We start from the raw sequence: 13,051 nt of genomic DNA on the forward strand, positions 1-13,051 counted from the left end.
AAGAAAATAAAGAAACAGTGGTTCTGAATGACACACTGGATCAGATGGACTTACTCAGAAGTTTTCATCCAGAAGCAGCAGAATACATTCATCTCTAGTGCACATGGAACATTCTCCAAAATAGATCACATACTGTGTCACAAAACAGCTCACAAAAAATATGAAAGGACTGAGATCATACCATGTATATTTTCAGATCACAACACTATGAAACTTGAAATCAACCACAAGGAAAAATTTGGAAAGCCCCCAAATACATGGAGGTTAAGGAACATCCTAATAAAGAATGAATGGGTCAACCAAGAAATTAAAGAAGAAATTAAAAAATATATAGAACCAAATGAAAATGAAAACACAATGGTCCAAACCCTTTGGGATGCAGCAAAAGCAGTCCTAAGAGGAAAATACATTGCAATTTGGGCCTATCTCAAGAATCAAGAAAGGTCCCAAATACAAAAAGTAATCTCACACCTAAAGGAACTAGAAAGGGAGCAGCAAAGAAAGCCCAAAGCCAGCAGAATAACAGAAATAATAAAGATTAGAGCAGAAATAAACAACATAGAATCCAAAAAGAAAAAAAAAGTGAAAGAGATCAATGAATCTAATAGCTGGTTTTTTGAAACAATGAACAAAATTGATAAACCCATAGCCAGACTTCTCAAAAAGAAAAGAGGACCCAAATAGATAAATCATGAATAAAAGAGGAGCGATCACAAACACCACCACAGAAATGCAAACAATTGTCAGAGAATACTATGAAAAATTATATGCCAACAAACTGGACAATCTGGAAGAAATGGACAAATTCGTAGACACTCACACACTACCAAAACTCAAACAGGAAGAAGTAGAAAATACCAGCAAAGAAATTAAATTAGTTATCAAACATATCTCAACAAATAAATGTCCTGGGCCAGATGGCTTCCCAGGGGAATTCTACCAGATATATAAAGCAGAGTTAATACCTATTCTTCTCAAACTGTTCCAAAAAATAGAAATGGAAGGAAAGCTTCCAGACTCCTTCTATGAAGCCAGCATTACCTTGATTCCCAAACCAGACAGAAACCCCCACCAAAAAGGAGAATTACAGGCCAATATCCCTGATGAACATCAATGCAAAAATTCTCAACAAGATACTAGCAAATTGAATTCAACAGCCTACAGAAAGAATTATTCAGCATCATCAAGTGGAATTTATTCCTGGACTGAAGGGATGGTTCAATATTTGCAAATCAATCAATGTGACACATCATATTAATAGAAGGATAAGAACCATATAATCCTGTCAATTAATGCCAAAAAAAAAAAATGGACAAAATACAGCATCCTTTATTACTAAAAAACCCTCCAGAAAGTTGGGATAGAAGGAACATACCTTAACATCATAAAAGCCAAATACAAAAGGCCCTAATACCATCTTCAATGGGGAAAAGCTGAGAGCTTTCCCCCTGAGATCAGGAAAATAACAGGGATATCCACTCTCACCATTGTTGTTTAACCTAGTGTTGGGAGTCCTAGCCTCAGCAATCAGACAACAAAATGAAATAAAAAGGCATCTGAATTGGCAAAGAAATTAAACTTTCACTCTTTGCAGATGACACAATACTCTACATGGAAAACCCAAAAGATTCTACCAAAAAACTGCTAGAGCTGATACAGGAATTCGCAAAGTTGCAGGATATAAAATCAGTGTACAGAAATAGGTTGCATTTCTATACACCAATAATGAAGCAACAGAAAGAGATATCAGGGAATCAATCCTATTTACAATTGCACTAAAAGCCATAAAATACCTAGGAATAAACCTAACCAAAGAGGTAAAAAAAATCTATACACTGAAAACTATAGAAAACTTATGAAAGAAACTGAAGAAGACACAAAGAAATGAAAAAACATTCCATGCTCATGGACTGGAAGAACAAATATTGTTAAAATGTCGATACTACTCAAAGCAATCTAAGTATTCAATGCAACCCCTATCAAAATAGAACCAGCATTCTTCACAGAGCTAGAACACACAATCCTAAAATGTATATAGAACCACAAAGAACCCAAATAGCCAAAGTAATGTTGAAAAGGAAAACCAAAGGTAGAGACATCACAATTCTGGACTTTAGCCTGTATTACAAAGCTCTAATCATTAACACAGTAAGATATTAGTATAAAAAAACAGACACATAGACCAATGGAATAGAATAGAGAATCCAGAAATGGACCCACAAATCCTTTGTCCTTTGACAGAGCAGGAAAGAATATCCAATGGAAAAAAAGACAGTGTCTTTAGCAAATGTGCTGGGAGAACTGGACAACAACACGCAGAAAAAGGAAGCTGGACCACCTTCTTACACCATACACAAAATAAATTCAAATTGGATAAAAGATCTAAATGTGAGACAAGAAACCATTAAAAGCCTACAGTAAACAGGCAGCTACCTCTTTGACCTTGGCCACAGCAACTTCTTACTTACATGTCTCTGAAGGCAAGGGAAATAAAAGCAAAAATGAGCTATTGGGACCTCATCAAGACAAAAAGCTTCTGCACTGCAAAGGAAACAATGAAACTGAAAGTCAACCAACGGAATGGGAGAAGATATTTGCAAATGGCATATCAGATAAAGGGTCAGTTTCAAAAATCTATCAAGAACTTACCAAACTCAAGACCTATAGAAATTAACAATAGAACTCCCCCAATGACCCAGAAATAGCACTGCTAGGAATTTACCCACGGGATACAGAAATGCTGAGGCATAGGAGCACATGTACCCCAATGTTCATAGCGGCACTCTCAACAATAGCTAAAACATGGAAAGAGCCTAAGTGTCCATCCACGGACGAATGGATCAAGAAGATGTGGTTTATCTATACGATGGAATACTACATGGCAACAAGAAAGAATGAAATCTGGCCATGTGTAGCAACCTGGATGGACCTTGAGGGTGTTATGCTGAGCGAAATAAGTCAGGCAGAGAAGGTCATATGTTTGCACGTTTAGGAGGATTAGGAGGAACTTGACGGAGGAACAAGGGGGAGAAGAAGGGGGGAAATGGTGGGGGAAAGGGAGAGAGGCAAACCATGAGAGACTCTTGAATGCTGAGAACAAACTGAGGACTGATGGGTGAGGGGGGGAGGGCATGGAGGGGGGCACTTGTGGGGATGAGCACTGGGTGTTGTATGGAAACCAAGTTGACAATAAACTATTTGTAAAAAAATAAAAATTAAAAAAATAAAACATCGAGCTTACTCACATTAAAAAAAAAGACCTATAAAACAAATAATCTAGTGAAGAAATGGTCAGAAGACATCAAGAGACACTTTTCCAAAGAAGACATCCAGATGGCTAACATGCATATGAAAAATATGCTCAACATCACTCATCATCAGGGAAATACAAACCAAAACCATAATGAGATACCACCTCACACTAGTCAGAATGCCTAAAATTAACAACTTGGGAAACAACAGATGTTGACAAGGATGTGGACAAAGGGGAATCCTCTTGCACTGCTGGGAATGCAAAATGGTGCAGCCACTCTGGAAAGCAGGATGGAAGTTCCTCAAAAAATTAAAAACAGAATTACCCTACAACCCAGCAATTGCACTAGGCACTTTTCCAAAGGATAGAGGAGTGCTGATTCGAAAGGGCACATGCATCTCAATGTTTATAACAGCAAAATCAAGAATACCCAAATTATGGAAAGAGCCCAAATGTCCATTAACTGATGAATGGATAACAAAGATGTGGTATATATATACATACATGGAATGCTACTCTGCAATGAAAAAGAATGAAATCTTGCCATTTGCAACAACGTAGATTGAACTAGAGGTATTATGATGAGTGAAATAAGTCAGTTACAGAAAGACAAAGATCTTTATGATTTCACTCATATGTGGAATTTGAGAAACAACAGATAATCATAGGGGAAGGGTAGGAAAAGTAAGATAAAAACAGAGAGGTAGGCAAACCATAAGAGAATCTTAAATACAGAGAACAAACTGAGGGTTGATGGGGGGGAGGGTCATGCATTAAGGGGGCACTTGTTGGGATGAGCACCAGGTATATATGTGAGTGATGAATCACTGTAATCTACCGAAGCCAAGACTACATTGTATGTTAGCTAAATTAAGAATAAGAGGGGAAAAATTCATAGTGCTAGGTGATTGGGAGATCTGAACAAAATTTTTATTCACAGGCATACTTACCTTCCTAGGAATATGATGTTCACAAAGACCAGATAAGATAAGTAATATATCAGACTGAATTTCCAAAACAATGGCTTCTTCTTTGTCATTTGACTTGGTTATTGTATTTTTAAAAACTCCTGGTGTGAAAAAAATGGAAAGAATTTAAACTTACTGGACATTGTATTTTTATTTTGCTCAATTACTGTTTTGAAATCCCTTCTTAAAAAAAAAAAGAAATCCTCTATAAAATTTCAGTTAGAGCAACTATTTTAAAAGTGTCTGTTTTCATTGCACAGTTACCTAGAAGCTGTAGACAGAAGATGAAAAAAGGGATTCTTTGAACACTGAATACAATCAGTAGTCCTATATGTAGAGCATGTCTAGTACAGAATTAATGGAGTGACATTAAAAGATGCCCTAACAACCTGATACTTTGCCCAGGAAACAAAAATCTTTAGAAATATATAGAGTGCCATGAGGCTACTGCAGATCTATGACTAAAATGCCTAATCACTACTTGCTCATCTCCTCATGGTTTACAGGGTCAATTTTAGGCAAAGGTAGAAGATCTCTCTAAATATGTGTTCTCTTTCTGTTACTTCTTTCTGCATTTTCTCCTTATGTCTACTTGGAGGTGGCTTCAACAACTTTAGATAGCAGTATTCCCATGTCCTTTGAAATCTTTCCCCTGCTTCCAATAAAAATTTAGAAAGACTGGAAAAGAGACACAATAAAATTCTGCCTCAAAAAAGGAGTTTTCCTTCAAGCTTTAAATGAGGAACAAAAGTCATTGCATCTGTGTTAAAGAAATCATTGGCATTAGCAGGAAGGGGTGGAGTTATGTTCCAAACAAAGCAAGAGGGCCATGGAAATCACAGCTTATTTCCATAGCTAGCCCTGAAGAGATGATTTTGGTCCCATTAGAACAAAGGTCAGGTGCAGGGTCAATCTCTAGGGGGCTAGTTGAGCATGCTGGAGGCCCAGTTCAGGAGCATGCCAGGGACAGATGAGCCAATGCTTATGAGGAACATGTAGGAATCCAACCTCATTAGTCAGAGGTTAGCTTCTCTTTTCTAGAGGATTTCATTTTCCTTCCTACATGAGGGCAGGTATGTTACTTTCTCTGTTGTCTGCCCCACATGTTATGTTAATATTGAAATATTTCCTTCATATTTCAGTATCTTTTATTTCCTTGTTTTATTCTCCTTATTCTATTCTAAGTCATTTCTTCCAGATTCCTCTTCTTAATACATCATCATTATACGTAACTTCCCTCATCAAAACCACTAATGACTCCCCATGCCTAAAGACAATACTATTCAAAAATCTTTCTAGCTTGGCTCCTGACTAGACATACTATCTCTCATATTACTTGTTTTCATAAAACATTTTTTCAATTTTTGTGTTTTATTATTTTTAAATTGAAGTATAGTTGATGCATATCTTCAGTTTTATGAAGACTTCACTTAAGCTAGCTCTGAACACATTATCGTACATATTTTAGCACCATGTCTCTGCTCATGCTGTCACCTTGCTTGAAAAACCATCTCTTCTTTTCCCTCTCAAAACTAGCTTTACCCTCATACCCAGGCTCAATAAAGGTTCCTGTCAAGGTAACCCAGCCTTGGTTACTACTGATACCTCTTACTTTCTGTGGTATTTACTCTCCGTATTATTCATCAGGGGCCTTACTGATGGTGTTGGGTAACATACTATTTTTCTATGATATATATCTTGTCTTTTATTCTCATTAAGGGCAAGGTCCTGTGCTTGCACAAAGAGTATTATAAACATTTGCATTTACAATGCAATTACTATTTGTTGAGCAAACTATTTGTTGAGCCCTCTGTTGAATTGAGTGAGAGAAGGCCACTACTGCCTCTAAGAACTCACATGATGAAGATCAGCTTCTTTCAAGTTAAAGGCCAAAGATCTTAAGAAGAATCCTTCTATATTTGTTTTCCCTTGTCTCTACCCCACTTGCTACCCAGGTATGATTAAGACTCCTTCCTGGACATATGAAAAATTGTATTTTCTGGACTCCATCCAGGTAGGCTGGAACTGTAACACTGAGTTCTGTACAATGGAATGTGCAGAGAAGTGACAAAAATCTACTTTCAGGTCCAGTCATCCTGAGTAAAGTCATCAAGAGAGTGAGTGTTTTTGCTTAGCAGCCTTCTCAATATCCTCATTTTAAAAGGCACCACTATTAAAGGGCACCACTCCACTCCACTGATGATGGAAGAGTAGGTATTTTAACATTTAGAAGAGTAGACATTTGTAATTAATTGACATCCAGCAAATTATCTCTTACTCATGAGGCAATTACTGAATTTGAATACGATCAAACTAACTCTTTTCAAAGTCAGGAAAGGTTAGGGCCAGAGGACTATTTATTTTTTAATTTAAAAAAAAAAAGGTAAAAAGCTTTTGTTAAGGTGTTCTGAATTTATACTGAGCTCACACATATGTACTTTGGGGTAAGGTGATTCAACAGTCAATTCTAAGTTGAAAATCAGGGATATGGGGCACCTAGGTGGCTCTGTCAGTTAGGCATCCAACTGGCTAAGGTCATGATCTCACAGTTCATGGATTCATCTCACATTGGGATCTATGCTGACATCTCAGAGCCTGGAGTCTGCTTCAGATCCTGTGTCTCCCTCTCTCTGCCCCTCCCCTGTGTGCTCTCTCTCAAAAATGAATAAACATTTAAAAATTTTTTTAAAATTAAGGATATCCTGATATTTCATAGGAGAAAAAATCTCTTATGTACATTTCTGTGTATCTTAGCATACTAGTGTTCTGGTATATCAGATACAGCGGAAAAATGGAATGTTATCCTCTTCCTGGCCAAAAAGTGGTGATCTTATTAATAGAAAAATGAAACATAACAATAGCCCATTACAAAAAAAAGGTAATCCTAAGTGAACTAGTATCTGAATTGAGTAAACAGATGTTTATAGAGTGAGTGATCATGATGTTTTAGTAAAGACAAACTGATTTATAGCAAAAATATGAAACAAAATCAAGAGAATATTCAGAAGTTTCTAAGCTATAAAGACAAAATAAATTTATAAAAAAATATTTGAAACAAAACATCTAGTTTATAAACATTCTATTTTCATAAGTACACAAACATATTATGTTTTACCTATCAGTTGCTGAATTGTTCCCTTTTCACAAAGATCATTGTTTATAGTCTCATCCTCAAGGTAGACCATGGCTCTCAAGAGTCTTAAACTGTAACGCATCTGGGCAAACTTGTTGCCACGGCCACCTGTACCATGATAACTATTACCATGACTAAAGAAGGAGTCTGTGGAGAAATATTAATAATTTAACACTTTATATTTATATACAGCATAAACATTTCAAATAAAATATATCAGATACCTTATATATTTACCCTTAATTTTAAAGAGATGTTAAAATTTGATACTTGTCTTTTTAGAGAAATAAATATTATCCCTTCCCCCTTCTCCTTCTATTCCCAGAATGGAAATATGCTTTAAAATTTTACACAAATGTATCATATTGTGTGTATCTGTGGTAACTTGCTACTATTCTTCAACTTTATGTTTTTTAAAGTATTCACATTGTCACAAACAGATGGAAATCATTTAACTGCTTTCAGCATTCATTTTATAAATAAATCACAGTTTATCCATTCAGTAGTACAAACTGCTAAATGAACATTCTGGTTCATGTCCTCTTATTCCCACTGAGAAAGTTTTTGCCACGTGACACCAGAATCATATAGGGTACACCCACATTGAATTTACTTAAATTAGTAAATTGCTTCCCAAAGTGGTTATATGGATACAATGTATAAGACCAATAGATTTTCCCCAATCTGTTAAATGGGAAATGATAGTTCATTGTTATTTGAATTTGCATTTCTCAGATTACCAATAGGGTTGAACATCTTTTTTTTTTTTAATTTGAGATTTTGTCTGTGATTTGGCAATCCCTATTATCTGTATACTTCTCTACAGAGTTATTTTCTTCTTGAGTTCTTTATGAGCCAGAACTCTAATCCTTTCTTATTCATAGAGGTGGTAAATGTATTCTCTCAGTTGTAGATTGTTACTTTATTCAGACTTAGTCATACAGGCATTTCTAAATTTTACATTATTAAATGCATTCATCTTCTGTATAGTTTAGGCTCTTCGGTGTTTTTTTTTAAACATCCAAGTTAGTTAGCATATAGTGCAACAATGATTTCAAGAGTAGACTCCTTAATGCCCCTTACCCATTTAGCCCATCCCCCCTCCCACAACCCCTCCAGTAACCCTCTGTTCATTCTCCATATTTAAGAGGTTTTTATGTTTTTGTCCTTCTCCCTGTTATATTATTTTTTGCTTCCCTTCCCTTATGTTCGTCTGTTTTGTATCTTAAAGTCCTTGTAGGAGTGAAGTCATATGATATTTGTCTTTCTCTGACTTTTTTCGCTTAACATAATACCGTATAGTTCCATACACGTAGTTGCAAATGACAAGATTTTATTCTTTTTGGGGTTTATTTCTTTTTTTTTTTGATTGTCAAGTAATACTCCATTGTGTGTATATATATATATATATATATATATATATATACCACACATCTTTATCCATTCATCCATCAATGGACATTTGGGCTTTTTCCGTACTTTGGTTATTGTTGATAGTATTTCTATTAACATTGGGATGCATATGTCCCTTTGAAACAGCATACCTGTATCCCTTGGATAAATACCTAGTAGTGCAATTACTAGGTTGTAGGGTAGTTCTATTTTTAATTTTTGGGGGGAATCTCCGTACTGTTTTCCAGAGTGGCTGTACCAATTTGCATTCCCACCAGCAATACAAAAGTGATCCTCTTTTTCCACATCCTCACCAGCATCTGTTGTTGCCTGAGTTGTTAATGTTAGCCATTCTGACGAGTGTGAGGTGGTATCTCACTGTGGTTTTGATTTGTATTTCCCTGATGCTGAGTGATGTTTAGCATTGTTTCCTGTGTCTGTTAGCCATCTGGATGTCTTCTTTGGAGAAGTATTTGTTTATGTCTTTAGCCCATTTCTTCACTGGATTATTTGTTTTCTGGGTGTTGAGTTTGTTAAGTTCTTGATGGATTTTGGATACCAACCCTTTATTTGATATGTTGTTTGTAAATATCTTCTCCCATTCCATCAGTTGCCTTTTAATTTTGCTGATTGTTTCCTCTGCTGTGCAGAAGGTTTTTATTTTGATGAGATCCCAATAGTTCATTTTTGCTTTTGTTTCCCTTGCCTCTGAAGACACGTTGAGTAAGAAGTTGTTGCAGCCAAAGCCAAAGAGGTTCTTGCCTGCTTTCTCCTCAAGGATTTTGATGGCTTCCTGCCTTATGTTTAGGTCTTTCATCCATTCTGAGTTTATTTTTGTGTATGGTGTAAGAAAGTGACCCAAGTTCATTTTTCTGCATGTTGCTGTCCAGTTTTCCCAGCACCACTTGCTGAAGAGACTATCTTTATTCCACTGAATATTCTTTCTTGCTTTGTCAAATATGAGTTGGCCATGTGTTTGTGGGTCCATTTCTGGATTCTCTATTCTACTTCATTGACCTGAGTGTGTGGTCTTGTGCCAGTACCATACTGTCTTGATGATTACAGTTTTGTAATACAGCTTCAAGTCTGGGATTGTGATGCCTCCTGCTTTGGTTTTCTTTTTCAAGATTGCTTTGGCTATTTGGGTCCTTTCTGGTTTCGTACAAATTTTAGGATTGTTTGTTCTGGCTCTGTGAAGAATGCTGGTGTTATTTTGATAGGAATTGCATTTGTATGTAGATTGATTTGGGTAGTACTGACATTTTAACAATATTTGCTTTCCTATCCAGGAGCATGGAATATTTTTCCATTTCTTTGTGTCTTCTTCAATTTCCTTCATTGGTGTATACTATCAGTATAGTTTTCAGTGTATAGATTTTTCACCTCTTTGATTATGTTTATTCCTAGGTATTTTATGGCTTTTGGTGCAATTGTAAATGGGATCGATTCCTTCAGGCTCTTCTGGTTTTTAAGTCTTTCCCTACCCTGTTATCATGAAGATATTTTCCCATGTTTTTTCCTAAGACTTTTTACAGTTTAACTCTTCATATTTTGGGCTTTATTTATTTTGCATTTGATTTTTTTAACAAGGTGAAAAAAACTAATTTTTGTTTTCACAAAACAGTATCATCTCTGATAATGCCAACCTCCCATATATTCTATTTTCATTGATCTGTTCCTTGTCTAATACCATACAGTTTAAATTATTTTAGCTTTATGATAGGTCTTGATAAATAGCAAGGCAAGTTCTCCTTTCTTTTTTACAATATATGCATTCTTTAAAAGGTTCTTTAGGGGCACATGGGTGGCTCAGTTAGTTAAGAGTCCAACTCTTGATTTCGGCTTGGGTTGTGATCTCACAGTTATGAGATTGAGCCCCGTGTTGGGCTTGCACTGAGTGTTGGGTCTGCTTGGGATTCTCTCTCTTCTGTCTTTCTCTGCCCCTCTCCTACTTGTGTGTACTCTCTCTTTAAATAAATAAACATTAAAAAAATAAATAAAAGGTTCTTTAGAAGTAGCTTTTTGTTTAAGGCTAAAATAACATTCAAAAAAGTACTGTTCTTTAATGGAGGACCATGGGAGAGAAGAAGGGGAAAAAGAGTTGGGGAGAGGGAGGGAGGCAAACCATGAGAGACTCTTGAATGCTGAGAACAAACTGAGGGCTGATGGAGGTGGGGGGGAAGGGAAGGAGGGTGATGGGCATGGAGGAGGGCACTTGTGGGGATGAGCACTGGGTGTTCTATGGAAACCAACTTGACAATAAACTATTTTTAAAAAATTACTGTGCTGAGTATTATATATAGGTTAAAAATGTGGGTTCTGGAGCTAGATTGCCTGCATTAAATCCTGGATGTGCCACTTCCTGTGTGACCAAGAATATGTTATTTAACTTTTTTGATTAAGTTCCACCCATCTGACCAACAGGGATAGTAATAGTATCTATAACCCCTAGATTTGTTGTGAAGACTAAATAAGTTAATACTTGTTAGAGGTTCAAGGCCTTCCACACAGAAGGTACTCAATAACTGTTAGCTATCAGTCTTCCTCATGTTAGGCAGCCTTATAATCTTGTATAAACATAAATGATATAAAGGACAAACAGAAGAATTGTTTTATTTAATGCACAGCAGTTTACCAAGAAAAAAGTTAGTTGCTCAGTATATTAGAAAATAGAGGATAAAAAAATCAGCTATAACTTTTTCCCTCTCTCCTGGATATATGATTTTCTTTATCTACTGAAAATGTATCATACAAAATTATTTCCAAAACAAAATTACTACCAGAAAAGAATGCAGTATCTTCTTTATAAACATTTTTTTTAAAAGAAAGTCATTTCTTATTTCTTTTCTAAGAATGATGAGAATTGAAATAAAGTATTTGAACATATTTGGAGTCTGCTAATTTGGTAGGCTGCTGGTGGAGTCATTACGTCTGGCTGGAGATGTTTTTTGTTGTTGTTTTTGGTTTTATTTTTTTAAGTTTTTGTCATTGTGTATTTTCCCAGAATGCTCACACTCTCAAATTATAGCTGTTCATTATCTCTTTATCTCTCTCTCTTTTTTATAAAATATAGTTTATCGTCAAGTTGGTCTCCATATAACACCCAGTGCTTATCCTCACAAGTGCCCTCCTCCATGCCCATCACCCGTTTTCCCCTCTCACCCACCTCCCATCAACTTTTGGTTTGTTCTCCGTATTTAAGAGTCTCTTGTGGTTTGCCTCCCTCCCTCTCCTTAACTATTTTTCCCCCCTTCCTCTTCCCTATGTTCCTCTGTTAAGTTTCTCCTGTTCCACATATGAGTGAAAACATATGGTATCTGTCTTTCTCAATGGCTGGAGGTTTTAAGCTCCATGAAGGTAGAGATTTTATTTATTTTAAACATAAATGTATCTTTAGCAGCTAAAACAGTATCTATACCTAGTAGGCATTCAACAAATATTTGTTGAATGAATAATTAAAATATTTCCAGGACTTAGTATAATTGTTGGATAAGCCTAATGATACAAAAATTTAAATCAGATTATATGAATTTCTTTTACTGAGAGGTATGCATCAGCTATAGTTAGAATATTTACTAATGTGTCTGACTTTAAATGAAATCTCGGATTTTTTTCCTTAAAACAATATATCTCCCTAAAATATATTCATGTATATGAATATATTTACATGAACATAAATCACAGGAAACCAGATCTATATTTTTATTTCTTTGCTCTAATTAGTTTTATTTCTTCTTCTATGCATATATTGAGAGTTCCATTGAAATTTATAAGTTAGAATCTTGACAGGGATCACTCACCTTCACTCTCACACCATTCTAGGAAAGCAAGGACTCGAGCATTTCCCTGACACAGCATATACTCTTCTGTTAATAAAGGAGCCACTGATGACAAAGTGGCAATTGCGTGCAGCTGTAATTCTTCATACTGTGCTGCAGACCATTCAATTATTTTGTGTTTCTCAGGCTTTTTAACATAGGTAAACAAAGCCAAGATAACTTTGCCATCAATTAATAGCTACAAGAAAGGGCAAACAGTACTTTATTAGAAACATAATTTAAAAAATTTTATTTAATCTAAGAAAATTAAAATTTTCTAATGTTATGTTTTATTATGATCTTTTAAAAATTTTCCTTCCTAAAGATCCCAGCCTATATTAAATAGCAAAACAAAAACAGAAAACGGCAGTTAGCTATGATCCCCTTTATCTGGGATATGCACTTGCTAGCTGACAATTGCATAAAGTATTAATTTTTTTTGTCTGTGCTGCTTATATATGTAATTTAGCTTCTGCCTATTATTAAA

The 13,051-nt window shown here is 35.6% G+C and overlaps 1 protein-coding gene across 2 annotated transcripts in view; it reads right to left on the reverse strand.

Moving 5' to 3' along the window:
• The window catches only part of CFAP69 (cilia and flagella associated protein 69), a 65,284-nt gene that overhangs the window by 18,465 nt on the left and 33,768 nt on the right, over positions 1-13,051 (reverse strand). For both annotated transcript variants that reach the window (XM_039250030.1, XM_039250029.1), the window contains exons 12-14: positions 12,547-12,763; positions 7,337-7,501; positions 4,204-4,322 (exon numbers count right to left, since the gene is read on the reverse strand). In XM_039250030.1, coding sequence (XP_039105961.1) covers positions 4,204-4,322; positions 7,337-7,501; positions 12,547-12,763 — 501 coding nt within the window. The remainder of the gene's footprint in view (positions 1-4,203; positions 4,323-7,336; positions 7,502-12,546; positions 12,764-13,051) is intronic.

Source organism: Hyaena hyaena, unplaced genomic scaffold (assembly GCF_003009895.1).
Source record: "Hyaena hyaena isolate Hyena2069 unplaced genomic scaffold, ASM300989v1 scaffold_357, whole genome shotgun sequence".
In the NCBI taxonomy this organism is placed as follows: domain Eukaryota; kingdom Metazoa; phylum Chordata; class Mammalia; order Carnivora; family Hyaenidae; genus Hyaena; species Hyaena hyaena.